This window comes from Pan troglodytes, chromosome 5 (assembly GCF_028858775.2).
Source record: "Pan troglodytes isolate AG18354 chromosome 5, NHGRI_mPanTro3-v2.0_pri, whole genome shotgun sequence".
NCBI lineage: Eukaryota > Metazoa > Chordata > Mammalia > Primates > Hominidae > Pan > Pan troglodytes.
Genome location: NC_072403.2, coordinates 85,577,986 through 85,597,372, shown reverse-complemented (window position 1 = coordinate 85,597,372; position 19,387 = coordinate 85,577,986). Strand labels below are relative to the sequence as shown.

The 19,387-nt window shown below is 41.3% G+C and overlaps 1 protein-coding gene across 5 annotated transcripts in view; it reads left to right on the top strand.

The window, feature by feature from the left end:
• The first annotated feature begins 2,128 nt into the window (after positions 1 to 2,128).
• SLC17A5 (solute carrier family 17 member 5) overlaps positions 2,129 to 19,387 on the top strand; it is a 72,414-nt gene continuing 55,155 nt past the window's right edge. For 3 of the 5 annotated variants that reach the window (XM_009451561.5, XM_003311405.5, XM_054686049.2), the window contains exons 1-4: positions 2,129 to 2,416; positions 11,597 to 11,793; positions 14,265 to 14,498; positions 17,692 to 17,779. In XM_009451561.5, coding sequence (XP_009449836.1) covers positions 2,323 to 2,416; positions 11,597 to 11,793; positions 14,265 to 14,498; positions 17,692 to 17,779 — 613 coding nt within the window. In that variant the 5' untranslated portion in view covers positions 2,129 to 2,322. Of the gene's footprint in view, positions 2,417 to 10,785; positions 10,914 to 11,596; positions 11,794 to 14,264; positions 14,499 to 17,691; positions 17,780 to 19,387 lie in introns of those variants that run through there. The other 2 variants (XM_009451559.5, XM_016955862.4) reach the window with 2 other exon arrangements.

Genomic DNA, 19,387 nt, shown 5'->3' with positions numbered 1-19,387 from the left:
TACCAGTACTCTACAAAACTGTCAAGGTCAGCAAAAGCAATGAAAGTCAGGAACTGTCAATCTAGAGGAGCCTAAGGAGACATGTAATGTGGCATCCTGGATGAGATCCTGGGACCGAAAAAGGATATTAGGTAAAAATTAAAGAAACGCAAATTAAGTATGAACTTCAGTTAATAATTGTCTATACTGGCTCGTTAGTTATGATATATGCATGATACTAATGTAAGATCTTAATAATAGGTCAAACTAAGCAAAGGGTATGGAGAATTCACTGTACTATCTTTGCAACGTTTATGTAAACCTAAAATTTCTAAAATAAAAAATATTAAAAAAAAGAATTCCTCTGGTTTGAAGTCTTTCAAGTCTGTTGCAACTATATTCCCTGGCCCAAGTTATCTATAACCTTGGTCATCTGGGAGCTTGTTAGCAATACAGAATCTCAGGCCCATCCCAGATGTACTGGGCTTCTCAGAGAAACAGCCCCAATTGGGTAGTTTGGGTAATAAAGTTTTGGCTTTCACAATATAGGCTGGCCGACTCCAGACCCAAAACAGATGATGGTGCACATGCTTGGAGACCCAGGAGGACCTGTGGTGCAGATCAAGTCTGAGGACGCTCTGCTGGAGAAGTCTCCCTTGCTTGGGGAAGAGAAGTGGGGGAGTCGGATTTTTTATTCTAGACAGGCCTTCAACTGATTGAAGGAAGCCCACCCATATTATGGAAGGCAGCCATCTTTACCCAGAGTTCAATGATTTTAGTGTTAACCTCATCCAAAGACATCCAGCAAGTTAACACATAAAATTAACCATCACACCAGATCTGCTGAATCTGAATCTAGATTTTAAAAGGATTTGCCAGGTGACTCTGCATAATCAAGTTTGAAAATTGCATTTTTCTACAACCCTTAGAGAGTGTAAAAATCTACATGGTAATTCAGTAACTCAGAAACAAGGCTTGATTTGCTGCTTTAACTTGAGAACTTTCCTAGCATTTACTGATCTGGAGGTAGGGATGCCTACAGAAATCCTCGCCCTCCCTTCTAGGTAAAGGACCCTCCCCTTTGTTCTCACGTGGACCTCACTAAGCTTCTAACCTGGTTTGCTGAATTAGTGGCTTGCGGGTCTTCCCTGTCTACACCAAACTCTCCGAGAGCATCTACATCTTATTTTCTACCTCCACAGAGACAGCCTTTATTGGCGGATCCAGATCTGCCCTGCCAAGGCGAGCTGGGTTTTCCTAGTTTCACTTTCAGAGTCCGCAAATGCTAGCACAATCTATCCAAATTCTATCGTGGAGATATAACATGCACACATACATCAGAGGATTCCATAGGTCGAACCATTTGAAACTACCTATGTTGATTATTTTTACCTATAAAACCAGCAACATCATAGGACTCAACAAATTTCCATTGCTGTTTTTCCGCCTAAAAGCTATTTTAGGACCAGGAGCAGTGGCTCACGCCTGTAATCCCAGCACTTTGGGAGGCCGAGGAGGATTGCTTGAGCCCAGGAGTTCGAAACCAGCCTGGGCAATATAATAAGACCACGCCTCTACAAAAATAAAAAGTAGAAACAAAATTAGCCAGATGTGGTGGCATGCCCCTGTAGTCCCAGCTACTTGGGGGAGCTGAAGAGAATCGCTTGAGTCCAGGAGTTGGAGGTTGCAGTGAGCTGCGATTGCGCCACTGCATTCCAGCTTGGGCAACAGAGCAAGACCCTGTCTGGGAGACCAAAAAAAAAAAAAAAAAAAGCTATTTTAGGGACAATATGCTGTCACAGTCACGAGGTAGATAGTACAAAGGTTGCTAACAGTATGGCAACTGACTGCTAACAAGTGAATGTCAAATTGTGAAATGCACACCACCCACTTCCCTAGTTCGGTCGAAGCCCTCCCCTTAATTATGTGCAATTCAAGTCCCCACTGCCCGCCCGCAAGCCCCCACTCATCCTCGCTGCGGGCAGGGTGGCCCCTGCACTTTACAAGGGGGTGCAGGAGCGGGAGACAGTCGTCTGAACACCGGCTCCCCGGCATGCGTAGACCGGCGGGGCGAGCTCACTTTGCGCCAATCCTACGAGAACTCCCAGAACTCCGCTTCCCTAGTCCAACCCAAGCCAGAGTTGCCCACACCTAAGATGGCGGCGGGGGCGGAGTCGGCGCGGCCGCCTCTGGGCGGGACCGCGGGGACTAGACGTGGCCGCGGGGCGGTGTCATCGCCCCCGCCCCGCCCGGTCCAGCCAGCTCGGCCCGGGGGCTTCGGGCTGTCGGGCCGGCGCACCCTTCTCTGCCAGGTGGCGAGTACACCTGCTCCACGTAGGCGTCATGAGGTCTCCGGTTCGAGACCTGGCCCGGAATGATGGCGAGGAGAGCACGGACCGCACGCCTCTTCTACCGGGCGCCCCACTGGCCGAAGCCGGTAAGCGGCGGGGTCGTCCAGGGGCTTCGAGTGGGCGGCGGTCCCGGGGGCGGCGGTCTCTGGGCCGGCATGGCCCGGGTACCCGCACCCTGCGCCGGCGGGACCGGAACTGCTCAGGCGCGAGGGGACATTAAGAGGGGAGCCCGTTCAGAGTGCCGCTCAGTCCCGCCTGCCTCGGTGCGCAGAAGCCCCTCGGGGACCCCGGGGGCCGCGACCGTGATCGCGGAGCCGAGCCGGGGCCTCGGCAGGTGCAGCCCCACGGGGCGGGGGCGGGGGCGGGGGCGGGGAGCGGCGGTGCAGCCGGCGCTGCGCTGGTGGTTATTTTGGGTGGTGCTGAGCAAGGGACCCAGTGGAAGAACGAACTGGGAGAGAATCATCAAATGAATGGGCTAAGGTCCGAGCGGAGGACCCGGTGTAAGAGCAAACTGGAGGAGAAACCTGCAGATCAGTAGGCAGAGGGCTGTCCTTCCCTGTCACCGCTAGGTTTCCGCCACTGCGTATCCGCCAGCATGTGACCTGGTAGCTTCTTAGGCGGGGAGGGAAGACAAAAAAGGACTGGAGTTAACATTTGTGAGTATGCAGAGGGCAACTATTGTATAACCCAGCTAATATCTTGACATTGTGCAGTAAGAGACTAAAAACATCGAGGACATTTTTTTTTCCGTCTGGCAGTCTATGATTTAAGTTAGGAAAAGGTTCAGTTATCCTCAAGATACCTATGGAGTTCTAAGGTAATTTGCCAAAGGTCTTGGAACAAATCGAAAAGCAGGTACGTCGTAAAGCATCTTCCCTGAATTTGAGAAAATTAAAATATTTTGCTATTTGACACTTTTGTAATATAGTTTATTTGAAAGTAACGAAAACTAAAGAACAAATCAGTTTGAATGCATTCTACAGTTTCAAAGATCTGTGTGTGAGAAAGAGTTGTGTTGGAAATTTGACTTTGGCTGACCCAGAATTGTATAGTTTCTATATTTTTATTTGTTTTTAATGTTACCAGATGGTGGCAGTAGAGGTGGCAACATTACAGCTCCATCTGGCAGCTGGGAGCTTATTTTAGTCAACACAAACTGTAAATACCATACCATAGTTACGTTTTACCTGGAAGTCGGACTTAGTTCCATAAACTGATCATTTTCTGTGGCTTGTAGTGTTCAAATTGTATAATATTCCTCATAAAATAATATAGAAATATAGAAATAAAAATTATAATAAAGATATTTGCCAGAGATTATTACATTGTTACAATTGAAAAATATGTATATGTATAATCAAAATTTAGCACAAATGTTAAACATTATTCTCAGGAAAATACAGACTAAAATTACAACGAGGCACTATACACCCACTAGAATAGCTAAAATCCAAAAGGCTGATAATACCAAATGTTGGCAGAGATGTGGATAGAAAAGTTATACATCTCAATAAAGATTGAGATGGACAAATGTATACATTTATCATGTAAATTATACTTCAATAAAGTTGATTTTTTAAAAAGTAGCTTATAGCATCCCTTTTAAAAACAATCCCTACTTGATTCATGGGTTGAGTATATGGATCTTATGGTACTGGCCCTGTCCTTCCTGGCTTTAGGTGGCTACCTTTGTTATAACAATTTCCTTTTTTATTTTCCCTCTTTACATACCCACTGGAGAGCAAGTGAAGTGGAAATAGTAGTAACATACTGTTTTTGCTATTTAGAATATGATAAGTTTTATAGAGAAGGAGCATATATGGCAATTAAGAGAAGTATATAATGAGCCCCCATGTAACCAGCACCCAGATTAAACAGTTATCAATTCATGGCCAGTCTTGCCTTATGCTCATACGTACTGTGTATTTTGAAGCAAATCCCAGATACCATGTCATTTCATATGTAAATATTTCAATTATTTACCTCTAAAAGATAAGGACTCTTTTTAACATAACTACAGTACCATTATCACAGCAAATAAAAATAATGCTTACGCACTTTGGGAGGCCGAGGCGGGCGGATCACCTGAGGTCAGCAGACCGAGACCATCCTGGCTAACAAGGTGAAACGCCGTCTCTACTAAAAATACAAAAAATTAGCCGGGCGTGGTGGTGGGCGCCTGTAGTCCCAGCTACTCGGAGGCTGAGGCAGGAGAATGGCGTGAACCTGGGAGGCGGAGCTTGCAGTGAGCCGAGATCACGCCCCTGCACTCCAGCCTGGGTGACAAGAGCAAGACTTCGTCTCAAAAAATAATAATAATAAAATGATTATAATACTTACAAAATACTCAGTGTTCATATTTCCTCAATTATGTCCCGATTTTTTTTTTTTTTTTTTTTTTTTTTTTTTTGAGACGGAGTTTTGCTCTGTCGCCCAGGCTGGAGTGCAGTGGTGCGATCTCGGCTCACTGCAGCCTCCGCCTCCCCGGTTCAAGTGATTCTCCTGCCTCAGCCTCCTGAGTAGCTGGGATTACAGGCCCACGCCACCACACCCAGCTAATTTTTGTATTTTAGTAGAGCCGGAGTTTCACCATGTTGGCAAGGCTGGTCTCTAACTTCTGACCTCAGGTGATCCACCCGCCTTGGCCTCCCAAAGTGCTGGGATTACAGGCCTGAGCCACCGGGCCCGGCCTATGTCCTAATTTTTTATAGTGTGTTCAAATCAGGATCTCAATAATGTCCATACCTTCCAAATGATTGAAATGTTTTTTTAATCTGTTTCCCCCGCCCCGCTCCTTTTTTTTCCCTGCAATTTTATATCCTTATGTTGTCCTTTAACATCTTCTGCCCTCCTGATTTACTGTAAATTGGTAATTAGTAGATCTGAAGGTTTGATAGGATTATGAGTCTGTCTGTCTTAATTACCGTCATGACTATTCCATAAGTAGAATACAAAGTGTAGAAAGTAGAATTGTGTCAGCATGCTAATTCTCCCATACACTGCTCTAGGCACTGGAGATACAAAGAGGTAAACAAAACAGAACAAAAGCTCCTGCCCTTATAGACTTTTATATTCTAGTGTATATTTTCCTAAACTTTCAGCCCTCTCCATTTTGCTTTCTTCTTGGGTTACAATCAAAGTCCAACACTTTATTTCCTTTTTTTTTTTTTCAGGATCTCACTCTGTTGCCCAGGCTAGAATGCAGTGGCTCAAACAGGTCTTACTGCAGCCTCAACCTCCCAGGTTCAAGTGACCCTCCTACCTAAGCCTCCTGAAGAACTGGGACTACAGGCATGTGCCACCACGCCTGCCTAATTTTTTTCTTTTTCTTTTTTTTTTTTTTTTTTTTTTTTGAGACGGGGTCTTGCTCTTTCGCCCAGGCTGGACTGCAGTGGCGCTATCTCGGCTCACTGCACGCTCCGCCTCCCGGGTTCACGCCATTCTCCTGCCTCAGCCTCCGAGTAGCTGGGACTACAGGCACCCACGACCACGCCCGGCTAATTTTTTCTATTTTTGGTACAGACGGGGTTTCACCGTGTTAGCCAGGATGGTCTCGATCTCCTGACCTCGTGATCCACCTGCCTCGGCCTCCCAAAGTGCTGGGATTACAGGCATGAGCCACCGCGCCCGGCCTTTTTTTCTATTTTTTTTTTTTTGTAGAAACAGGGTCTCACTTGGTTGCCCAGGCTGGTCTCAAACTCCTGGGCTCAAGTGATCCTCCTGCGTCAGCCTCCCAAAGTGCTAGGATTACAGGCGTGAGCCACAGCACCCAGCCCAACACTTTATTTTCTTGCCAATACTCTCGATTCCCTTGCCCCCTGCTTTGTCATCACATCCATCTCAGTGCCAGCTCTCTGCTTTCTTAGTGCCTACTCCTGAGCACAGGCATGCAGTGCTTATGAAGTTACACACTAGGGCAGATTGTTCCCACCAATTCTGTATGAGTATCTGCTCAGCATTCCTGTGTTTCACTGAGAACCTCATGCCCCCACTCTCTTCAACAATTTCTTACTTTTCCCAGATCCCAATTTCTCACAAATGAGAACTAACCTCAATTCCTAAGAAATAACCTCAATTCCTAATTTCCAGAAAAAAAAACCATGATAATTCACAGTTACTCTGTGCCAAGCACCCTTCTAAGTATTTTACATTACTAACTCAGTGAATCCTTATAATAACCCTAATTCAGGCAAAATACTTCGACTAGTGCCAAGCGTATAGAAAGTGCTTAGTAATATTTGTTTTTTGAGACAAGAGTCTTATTCTGTTGCCCAGGCTGAAGTGCAGTGGCACAATCACAGCTCACTGCAGCCTAAACTTCCCAGACTCAAGCCATCTTCCCACCTCAGCCTCCCAGGTAGCTGGGATTACAGGTGCACAACACCACAACCAGCTAATTTTGAAATTTTTTGTAGAGATGGGGTTTCATCATGTTGCCCAGGCTGGTCTTGAACTCCTGGGCTCAAGCAATCCTTCCCCATCTCAGCTTCCCAAAGTGCTAGGATTACGAGTGTGAGCCACCATGCCCGGCTTGTAATAAATATTATCTATTATTGTCCAGGCATGGTGGCTCACGCCTGTAATCCCAATGCTTTGGGATGCCAAGGTGGGCGGATTGCCTGAGGTCAGGAGTTTGAGACCAGCCTGGCTAACATGGTGAAATCCTGTCTCTACCAAAAATACAAAAATTAGCTGGGTGTGGTGATGCATACCTGTAGTCCCAGCTACTCGGGAGGCTGAGGCAGGAGAATTGCTTGAACCTGGAAGATGGAGGTTGCAGTGAGCAGAGATTGTGCCACTGCACTCCAGCCTGGGAGACAGAGAAAGACTCCATCTCCAAAAAAAAAAAAAAATTATATATTATTTTATGTTATTAAACTTAATACCACTATCCCACTCAATAGTGTTAGTTCTTAGAGTTACTACAATACGTAATCTAGATACTGCAGATCATTTAGAATGTCCTGCTCTCCCTATGTTTATCTGTCTCATTTCCATACCTCTGTACATGCTGCTGCCTTTGCTTGGATTGTTCCATCTGTCCCTACTGGTGACTTCCTGCTCCTTGAAGAAGACTTCTCCAAGAGGCCTTCTCTGACTGTCTCCACTGTCCCCTCCATCAGATTAATGTGCCTCTTTTGTTCCTTTTTATATATATGTACATAGTACTTTGTCTTATTGGCATAACTTTCTCCAGATAAAAAGGAGGAAGAAATCCTTTTTACTAAGTGCCTGCTATAATGTCTTGCAGTATTTCATTTAATCCCCATGCAGCCCAGTGGGTAGATGGTGGTCTCTACATATTATAGCTAAGAAACCTGAGGATGAAAACTAGTAAGTAATTTCTACAAAAGCACACAGCCAGTGAAAAATCAGAAACAGATTCACTCCCAGGTCCCACTCTAAATTAGCCTGTGTACTTTCAGTTACACCCACACACATTCCTAAGTTTAAAACATATTTTAGAAGCTGATGTTTGTTTTTGACGGGTGCCATGTTCCTTATGCAAGCATGATTTTGCTTTGAACTTGATGCTCAATGGATGTTCTCTCTCTTGGTCATGCAAGCATGCTTTTGTTGGATCAATTTCAAATATTCACATTCACAGGCATGTTTTTCTTTACTGCTATACCTTCTTGAAATAAAAATTTTCTGATTGAATATATTTGTAATCAGCAACCATTTTATTAGCTAGTAATTGTTTATTTTTAATATTTCTTAGAATCTCATAGTAATATACTTTGTGACACCTAAGTTGGCTTTTTATTTTCTTTTTTTTTTTTTTGAGACGAAGTCTCGCTCTTGTCCCCCAGGCTGGAGTGCGATGGCGTGATCTCGGCTCACTGCAACCTCCACCTCCTGGGTTCAAGCGAGTCTCCTGCCTCAACCTCCCGAGTAGCTGGGATTACAAGTGCCTGCCACCACGCCCGGCTAATTTTTGTATTTTTAGTAGAGACGGGGTTTCACCTTCTTGGCCAGGCTGGTCTCAAACTCCTGACCTCAGGTGATCCACCCGCCTCGTCCTCCCAAAGTGCTGGGATTACAGGCGTGAGCCACCGTGCCTGGCCGCTTTTTATTTTCTAATTACTGACTATGCATCCAAAAGTTAAAGTTGCCTGATCTATAACTTGTAGGTCAGATTTCCAAGTAATACCACGAGTAATTTGAAATCATTTTACTTACCTTTCTTTCACTTCTCAACCTTCTAGCCCCTTGTAATTCACATGATAAGGTATATCATAGTCCCAATAAAGCATCACTTAGGGAAAACTAATAATGTACAGTAAAATAAGATAACTGCAAATAAGGATAGAATGAAGTAATAACATTACAAATTACAGTAGCATAAAATACAGTTTTTTAGAGTAAGAGAATTACTAATAACTTCATCCCTCCCCTTCACTTACTCCCACATCTAACATTTGGGCAAGGCCTGTTAATTCTGCCTTTAAACATCTCAAATCTGCCCATTTTTCTTCACTGCTGCTTTCACTCTAGTTTAAGCCACCTTCATCTCTTAGCTGGAAAGCTACAGTAGTCCTTTAAGTGATCTCCCTGACTGTACATTCCTTACACCCTTCACACTTCTCCTTTCTATAGTCTCCATGCAGGGACCAGATGAGCTCTTTAAACCATCAACCAGATAAGCTCTTTAAACCATAAATCACATCTCATCACTCCTTTGCTGAAATAGGTAATGATCTTTTTAAATGCTGCATTGACAAAACAGACATAGTACATAAATCTGGATTTTTCTTGCTCCAAATTGCTCAAAGTAACACATTTTAATGCACAAATTTAGCTAGATTTTTGAGTCCCCCATCCAGACTTCTAGGTAATATCACCTGACACAGAGCAATGATAAAGAAAACATGTTCTGCTGGGCACAGTGGCTCACGTCTATAATTCCAGTGCTTTGGGAGGCTGAGATGGGAGGATTGCTTGAGGCCAAAAGTTCAAGACCAGCCTGGGCAAAATAGTGAGACCCTGACTCTACAAGTAAAAATTTGAAAATTAGTCAGATATGCTGACATATGCCTTTAGTCCCAGCTACTCAAGAGGCTGAGGTGAGAGGATCACTTGAGTCCAGGGGTTCGAGGTTACAGAAAGTTATGATCACCCACTGTACTCCAGCTTGGGCAACAGAGCAAGACCCTGTCTCTAAAAAAAAAAAAAGAAAAGAAAAAAGAAAATGTGTTTTTTTACAAAACATGCCTCACAATATCCAAACTGTCATTAACTGGACAACTGCTCATTTGGTTGCAGCAGAAAGCAAATTCGCCTAGATTCTAGTAATAGAGACAATGTGAATAGAACTTTAGAAATTCAGTTCTTACAGATCTGGATCTAACTATGGTAGTGGTACCATAAATTTCATAGCTGTACCCCTGAAGAAAGGATTTAAGAATGCCAAATGAAAAGTTTCCTGTTAAAAGAAGTAAATCTTACACAGGGAAAAAAAAAAATAATAGCAGTTGTTAAACATAGGAGGGCATACAGAAAAGTGAGTTGGATCATAATATATTAATATAAACCTAAGTATAGTTGTGCATATTCATTAATGTTTCAGTCTCAATCAGTTCATCTGAGCCAGTATCAAGACTTTTGTATTCTGTAAAATATATTCTCTCCTTTGATGCTAGGTTAATGAAAACACCAGGATTCTTAAGTAGGGGAAAAACATACAACATTTATATGATGTTGATGTGTCATTGCCAAATAAAAGCACACATATTTTCATTTAATTTTAATATGTCATTGCTTAATGAAATACATGTTTACATCTTTAAAGAGGTATTTATCAGCCACTCAGAGTTTACTAAACTTAAAGATGTTCAGACTCTGGATTAGCTAATTTCTCTTTGTTACTAAGAGGTTGATTATCCTAAGTCAGCATCCTGAATCCCATCCCTCTCCAATTCTGCAACTCAATAAAAGAAGAAAAAAGAGAAACTATGCATAAGCCCACAGTTAGAGTAATAAATAGGTCAAACTCCTCCTCTCACATGATCCTTTTGTTGGTTCCTCCAACCTACTCTGCATTCCTTTTTTTTTTTTTTTTTTTTTTTTTTTTTTTTTTTTGAGACGGAGTCTCTGTCTCTGTCGCCCAGGCTGGAGTGCAGTGGCGCGATCTCGGCTCGCTGCAAGCTCCGCCTCCCGGGTTCACGCCATTCTCCTGCCTCAGCCTCCCGAGTAGCTGGGACTACAGGCGCCCGCGACCACGCCCGGCTAATTTTTTGTATTTTTAGTAGAGACGGTGTTTCACCGTGTTAGCCAGGATGGTCTTGATCTCCTGACCTCAGGTGATCCGCCCGCCTCGGCTTCCCAAAGTGCTGGGATTACAGGCGTGAGCCACTGTGCCCGGCATCCTTTTTTTTTAATCATGGTGGTACATTCACTGATTTCCCTTTTTACTGTGAGCCCTTTACGCTTGATAACTACTGAGCAACTGTCACAGATGCTGCAACTGTCATAGGTTCTGCAAGTTTGCTTCTAGATTCTTAAATACATTTAGTTTACGATGGCTTTAAGTATTAATCATGGCTTCTGATTCAAACCCAGCCTCTGAGGATACTCTTCGAGGTAAGAAATTTATCAAGAGAAATTTCATGCCCTACCCTTGGCAGTAAATTTTTTTTGCTATGCTACATTTAACAATGAGATGGCTACTAACTCATAATCAGTAATATATCATGTCATTGTAAGTACTCAAGTACTTATTGACCATGTTTCAGATAGTTTTTCAGAAATAGTAATACCATTAAACCTCCTTACCTGCTTTTCTCATGCCGTATATCTTTGCCAGCTGACAAGGAGTAGGGGTTCAGTTTGAATCTGGAATAGATCTTTTTCTCAGCAAAGGTGATAAAACTACTACCTCCATGTTTTAATGAACTTTCTTATAGTTCAGGCTCTCGTGTGAAATTTTTACCAAAACTACAGATATGAGGAACAGCTAATCTTTGACAAATGTTTCTTAGATTTGCTTAATCTAAGAATATTCTTTAACATTTTTTCATAATTATTTTTGTACTTTTAAAAAGCAACCTTTTTCATTATTTAGACAATATCATGTAATTAACTCTTTTAATTAAAGCAGCCGGGTGTGGTGGCCAATGCCTATAATCACAGCACTTTGGGAGGCTGAGGTGGGTGGATGGCTTGAGCCCAGGAGTTCAAGACCAGCCTAAGCAACATGGCAAAACCCTGTCTCTAAAAATAAAAATTTAAAAATAAATAAAAATTTTCCCCAATCTTTATTTCAGCTCCAGTGTGCTGCTCTGCTCGTTACAACTTAGCAATTTTGGCCTTTTTTGGTTTCTTCATTGTGTATGCATTACGTGTGAATCTGAGTGTTGCGTTAGTGGATATGGTAGATTCAAATACAACTTTAGAAGACAATAGAACTTCCAAGGCGTGTCCAGAGCATTCTGCTCCCATAAAAGTTCATCATAATCAAACGGTAGGTGCTATTTTTTAAGGAAACAATTTTAATTATCCTAAAATACTTGCAAGTAAAAATATTAAAAGGTCTTTTTTCATCCTACAGAAACTGTACTTTGTTTGTGTATACTCTGAATCACTTTCTTTTTGTGTTTTCCCAGGAACTGATTGGGCAATAACTTGTAGCTATAGCTACTACTGCTATGCCATAATACACCTTCATCTGTTTGAAAAGTAGTTCTTCCATTCCCTCTATAAACATACCATGCTTAAAGAAAATTTGGAAAAACCTGTTTTATATAACAGAAAATTAAACTGTTTTAAATTTTCTAAATAGCTTTTATAGGAGTATTATTTATAACCCTATATCACTTATAGAGTTACAGCTGCAAGAGAGTTTAGGTAATCTCAGTTGCAAGATGAAAAACAAGAACTGGCCAGTTTCTTAGGACATTCTTTTCTGAATGTACACATGCCCAACCTAAGCCACATAAGTCATTTTGCCTACCTTATGTTATAGTGGAATTGATAAATGTGTATTCATCATTTGTTTATAATTAAGTTATATATACTTCATTTTATGTTGCTTATCACACAAGGAGATAGTACAGAAAGAAAAGCTAGTATTCTTTTTAGAAGTACATTTGCAGGCTGGGCGCCGTGACTCATGCCTGTAATCCCAGCACTTTGGGAGGCTGAGGCAGGTGGATCACCTGAGGTGAGGAGTTCGAGACCAGCCTGGCCAGCGTGGTGAAACCCTGTCTTTACTAAAAATACAAAAATTAGCTGGGCGTGGTAGCACACACCTATAATCCCAGCTACTCAGGAGGCTGAGGCAGGAGAATTGCTTGAACCTGGGAGGTGGAGTTTGCAGTGAGCCGAGATCACGCCATTCCACTCCAGCCTGGGCAACAAGAGCAAGACTTCGTCTCAAAAAAGTAAATAAATAAAAAATAATAAATTTTTGGCCGGGCGCGGTGGCTCACACCTGTAATCCCAGCACTTTGGGAGGCCGAGGCACGTGGATCACGAGGTCAGGAGATCGAGACCATCCTGGCTAACACGGTGAAACCCCGTCTCTACTGAAAATACAGAAAATTAGACAGGCGAGGTGGTGGGCGCCTGTAGTCCCAGCTACTCGGGAGGCTGAGGCGGGGGAATGGTGTGAACCCCAAGGGGCGGAGCCTGCAGTGAGCCGAGATCGCGCCACTGCACTCCAGCCTGGGCGACAGCGAGATTCTGTCTCAAAAAAAATTTTTTTAAATAAATAAATAAATTTTCACCCATTTTCAGTGCTCACGAAGATACTAGTTCATACTTAAATGAATCTCCTCTATCATTCACAAGCAGAGCATTCAAGCAGGAAAGAGGGTTTCTCTCTAAACAAAATAAATCTCTCCAAAAATCTTTATATTTGACTTTAATAATGTTGCTGAGTAACATTTGGGTACACATCACTCACTTTTCTCCACTCCAACCTGTGACCTTCAGGGACAATACTGCTGGAATGTACATGAAATCCTAGAATTCCACAGATAAACTGCAAATTGGTACCCTAAATAAGGAAAAGTAGGAGTTTGCTTTGTGTCTTTTTCTTTGCAAAGTGCTTTTGTTGACCCTGCTACTTATCTTCATCTGCCTTATATCAGCAGTAGAAAGAAATCCCGGAATGGTTCTTGACATGTTGGCTTTGTTATACAGCTACACTGCATTAAAAATGTCAGATACTCAGATCAGTCACTAAATCTTCATTAGTACCTTGCTATGTGCTACTACTAATGAAAACACAGGTTCTATTCACATGAAGTTTGTGGCTTGATTTAAATTCTTGCTCTTTGGAATTGTTCCATGTGCTTGTTTAAGTGCTTGGTCTGAAATGGGGAGATATTATTAATATCTACATTTATGCATGTTAATAGCCAGCACTAAGTGAACACTAACTGTACATCAAGCCTTATTTTATGTGCCTATTTCATTTCCTCTTCCCAGATCACACATTCGGTAAGTAATAGAGCTAGGATTAAAACCAAGCCTGGTTCCCAAAGCCTAGCTCAGCCACTACAGTTTTCTGTTTAATAGCTTTCTGGATTAAGCCTGTGACTCTTTTTTTGGGAGGGGGAGGCAGGGCCGGGGGGACGGCAGCCTCCCGAGCCATAGTAGGCTCAGAGATACCCAAACCATTTTTGTGATTCTTTTGTGAGCCTTCTTGGTCATAGTTATTATAAAGCTTCTGGCAGCTCATCCTGCAGTCTAGTTTTATAAAATTGCAAGCCTTCTTGAAGTTTACGACTGTCAGTTCTTTTTCATTCACTTCTAAATACTGTATGTCTATATTGTTATGACTCACCCACCTACTAGAAAGTTTGCATGTTCTTCAGTCCAAAATAGTGGTTCAAAATCTCATTTATATGTACTTACATGCCAGTAAGAGAAAAGAGCTGCTCTGTGAAGGTCTTAAAGGATTGTTTTATTCTTTTCTGATTTTTGTAGGGTAAGAAGTACCAATGGGATGCAGAAACTCAAGGATGGATTCTCGGTTCCTTTTTTTATGGCTACATCATCACACAGATTCCTGGAGGATATGTTGCCAGCAAAATAGGGGGGAAAATGCTGCTAGGATTTGGGATCCTTGGCACTGCTGTCCTCACCCTGTTCACTCCCATTGCTGCAGATTTAGGAGTTGGACCACTCATTGTACTCAGAGCACTAGAAGGACTAGGAGAGGTAATTTTCTTTTCTCTCTTGTTTTACTTCTTACCCTGTGTCTCCTTCTCTTCTTCTTAAAGATGTCATTCTTTGGTATGAATATGAACCAAAAAATAACGTTGGATGATAACAGGGGTTTATTTTTTAGAGAAAGGACTAACTAGAAAATTACCTGAATAGATTTTGTTTGTGGTAAATGAGGTCTCTAGTAGGAGCACCCCGAAATTGGAACCTTTACTCAAAAACCAGAGAAAACATTTTTCCAAAAGAGACTTCATAGCTCATACTTTAGGAGAGAAGAAAATAAACCATTAATAAATGGTTAAGATAGGCCGGGCGTGGTGGCTCATGCCTGTAATCCCAGCATTTTGGGAGGCCGAGGTAGGTGGATCACTTGAGGTCAGGAGTTTGAGACCAGCCTGGCCAACAGGTGAAACCCCATCTCTACTAAAAATACAAAAATTAGCCGGGCATGGTGGTGCACACCTGTAATCGCAGCTACTCGGGAGGATGAAGTGGGAGAACTGCTTGAACCCGGGAGGCAGAGGTTGCAGTGAGCCAAGATCGTGCCACTGCACTCCAGCCTGGACGACAGCAAGTCTCCATCTCAAAAGAAAAAAAAATGGTTAAGATTGACCATCCTTACCTCTTGTACTCTTGCCACCGTTAAACTCTGCTCTATCATTGATGCCCAAGTCTGAAGCACATTTTACACAATAGACTGTTGAGTTGCATTTAATTTCTTTTTTATCACTTATTCTTTTATTTTTTCTGGTCTTGTAACTTAGAGACAAATATTTTATGATTTTATATAACTATCTCAATTTAGTTCTATGATTCTGCTCTTTTTAGAAGTATTATTGATTTTTGCCTATTTTATTTCCCTCCTCTTAATAGTTTTATCATTTTTTAAAATTTTGATTCTTGTCTTTCTTTTCCTTCCCACTTTTCTTTTGTATTTCATCATGTGTACCCCCATACTTAATAATTTTCTCTCTTCCTTTATAACTTTGAACTTCTACCTCTGAAATCCAGGGAAAGGTGTATTTTGCTCTCTTGCATTTCTTTAATTCAAGCAAGATAATGGCCACTGGGCTTGGTGTAGAGCATGAAGATTATTTTAAGTAGCAGTGTATCATGCTGTTGGAATGAACACTGGACCAGAGTTTGAATAATAGCTCTATTGTATCTAACAGTGAAACCTTAGGTAAGCTCTAATCTCTAGATCTCAGTCCCATCATTTTTTAAACTGGGACTAAAATACCTTCCCTGTTTTCAGTCACAGATTAGATATAAAATTCATATGTGATAAGGATTGCTAGAATACTTTGGAAATTGCCAGGTACTATTAAAAGATTTTTCATTCATCTGAATGTTTTTATTTTGTTCTTATCAGTAGAGGTCCATTAAGTAAACCCTTCCTGATCACAAAATTAAAATTACTCCTCTATTACCAGGTTCCTATTCTTCTTGACAAAGTAAAATATACTTAAATCTAGCATATTTTCTCTGATCCTAGTATTCAATCTCCTTGCTGAATGTATTCCCATATTTTACTTCCAGTTTATGCCACTAATTTAACATTACAGCATATTGATCATATTACCACTGTTATCTCAGGTGACATTTTATTTATTCATTTATTTATTTTTTTCTAGTCTTTGAGGCGGAGTCTCACTCTGTTGCCCAGGCTGGAGTGCAGTGGCATGATCTCGGCTCACTGCAACCTCCGCTTCCTGAGTTCAAGCAATTCTCCTTCCTCAGCCTCCCAAGTAGGTGGGATTACAGGCATGCACCACCATGCCTGGCTAATTTTTGTATATTTAGTAGAGGCGGGGTTTCACCATGTTGGCCAGGCTGGTCTCGAACTTCTGGCATCAAGTGATCCACCTGCCTCCGCCTCCCAAAATGCTGGGATTACAGGCATGAGCCACCGTGTCCAGCCAACAACTAAATAGAATTTAAGTTGTATTTATACTCAGGTTCTCTCGTCCTTCTTCAGCCCTTCAATATGTATCACAGGTGCATTTCCTCATTCATAAAGGACACTTAGATTACTATCTTGCATTCCTACCATCTGATTCACCATAAATATACCTACATTGTCGCTAGGTTTTATAATAAAGTTTTCTACAACATAATCTCTGTGGGCATTTCCAAACATCTTAAGTTTTCTTCTATAATGACTCATCCTGTGGATGCTCCATGATATAGATTCTTATTGATTTGCAATGTACCTAAATCATCTTTGCCTTCCATTGGTATTACTTTTTTTTAATTCCTTTTGTTTTTGTTTTTGAAAGAGTCAGCGGAAAGTACAAAGTATTAAAACATTTATTCTTCTCTCCACTAATAATAGCACTAGCTACCATTTATCTTTACAACAATTATGCAACCGCCTTGAAGTTCAGGGAGGTTAACTAATCTTTCTGAAGTGACACAGAGAGTGTCCAAGGAGAGCCGTTCTCTCTCACTCTCCTGTGGTATCTCCTCATTTACCCAGTCTCTATGAAACTCCCTGTTTCCACATCCTGTTACCTCTCCGTGTCAGTAATTGGCATCTACTAGGCTTGTTATCACAGGAAAAAAAAGAAGAAAGGCTGTAAACATGCTAATTGAATTCATCCTTTTTTTAATAGGACTGTTTTTCTGGTTGATTGTCAGCTTGAATTTTTTTTCAGTATCCCAAAATATTAGCTCAGTATTTTTTAAAGTTATAAGTTAGTAATATTCCCTTTCATTCAGGTGATTAATAAAGTGAATGAGTAAAATTAACCTTGAGCAAGATCCCTTTATGTCCTCACTCAGTACAATTATTTTAGATTTATTGTAACCCTTATCTTGTTGTCTTAAAACCAGTTCCAAAATCCATGAATCTTTGGGGAGTTTTACTTTTTTTTTTTAAGAAATGGTGTCTCACTATGTTACCCAGGCTGATCTCGAACTCCTGGGCTCAAGCAATCCTCCTGCCTTGGCCTCCCAAAGTGCTGGGATTACAGGCATGAGCCACCACACCCAGCCTCAAATTCTGAAAGTACTTCATTATAAGATATTTTCACTTAACACTGTAAAAATTTCTCATTTCATGGAACCTGATTCTTGTTTGATTCTTATCCAGAGAATGCTTTTGTAGCAAAATACTTAACTTACTTTAAAGCATTAACAAAACTACCTTACATTTCATCAGAAATATCATGTTCCCTTCTCTCAGGGTGTTACATTTCCAGCCATGCATGCCATGTGGTCTTCTTGGGCTCCCCCTCTTGAAAGAAGCAAACTTCTTAGCATTTCATATGCAGGTGAGATAACAATTACCAAATTTTGCTGTAATATGTTATGTATATATCAACCTTTGGGAAAAAGGGCCTGCATACCAGAACGATGCAATGTTGGATTGGATGCCCCTTTGGGGAGAACATTAAGTTTCGGTAGTATAACTTTATTACCAATTTTTCTCTTTGGCTCAACAACTTATAGTAATGCAGCTTAATTGACTAATGTCATTTTCCCCATCTGCCATCATCTATTTCAAAGTATGTTGTGTTTTCAGATATTGGTATAGAGATGCTATTTTTTTTTCTTTTTCTGTTTACTTTTTTGGGGGTTTTAAATTTTATTTTTGTTTGTTTAGAGATGCTATTTAAAAAAAAGGAAAAAAAAGGCCAGTAGCTAGAAAATTGAGTGTTTTTGTCCTTAAATTGTGATTTCTGTTTTGATTAACTAATGAATGTATCATGATTCTCAACCCCTCTCTTCATGCATCTTTTTTCTATTGCATCTTTATTTGCCATCATTTTGATCTACAGGTGAGATAACATGAGTTTTATATATGTGAATTATAATTTTATCAGATTGCATAAGAAATTCTAGCCTTTCTTTCATTGACTGAATTAAAATTTTTCCACCGGACTGCTTTCTAAATACAGTAGTTGAGAAAAGGCCTCTCTGTGGTACTTTTAAGCTAAAATCTGAAGGATAAGAACAAACCATTCATGCAGGGAGAAGAGCATTTCAGCCAATCAAAACAGCATGTACGAGGGCACTCAGGCAAGAAATAACATAAGGGTTAAAAGAAGTGGAAAACTACTTTGGATGGCTAGAACTCAGTGAGTAAGGAGGATGATGGCATAAGATGAGGTTAGAGAAAGAGATAAGCGCCGGGTTATATCAGGTCTTACAGGCTACAGGAAAAAATGTAGATTGTTTTTTAAGAGGCATGATTCAATTACATTTTAAGAAGATTATTCTTGCAGCTATGTTGAGATTGACATGAGAAATCTGATGATAGGTTCAAGAACAGGTACTATCTAAGGTTCCCCTTTACCTATTGAATAAATCCCAAACTCCTTGAACTAGGGGCAAGATTCTTTACAGTCTTCACTACTTTGTTGCAGCTAGCCTTATATCTCTGGCAGATAGTGCCTAGCCTGGAGTAGGTACTCAGTAACTGTTCAACTGTCCAACCTATTTTTCCAGCTTTATCTGCTTTTCCTTTCCTTTACCCAAATGAAGTTCCCAAGCCTACTGTCTGCTTTACTACTTCCATTCCTTTGCTTGTCCTGTTATACTACCTCTATATCTTTTTTCTAATCTTGTTTCTATGGGACCAAATTTTAGCCTTTTTTTTTTTTGAGCCAGGGTCTCACTCCAGGCTGGAAGGCAGTGGCACAATCGCCCCTCACTGCAGCCTCAACAGCTGAAGCGATCCTCCCACCTCAACCTCCCAAGTAGTTAAGTAGCTGGTACTACAGGCGTGCATCACCACCATACCCAGATAATTTTTGTATTTTTAGTACAGATAGGAGTTTGCCATATTGCCTAGGCTGGTCTCAAACTCCTAGGCTCAGGTGATCCACCCGCGTCAGCCTCCCAAAGTGCAGGGATTACAGGCATGAGCCACCGTGCCC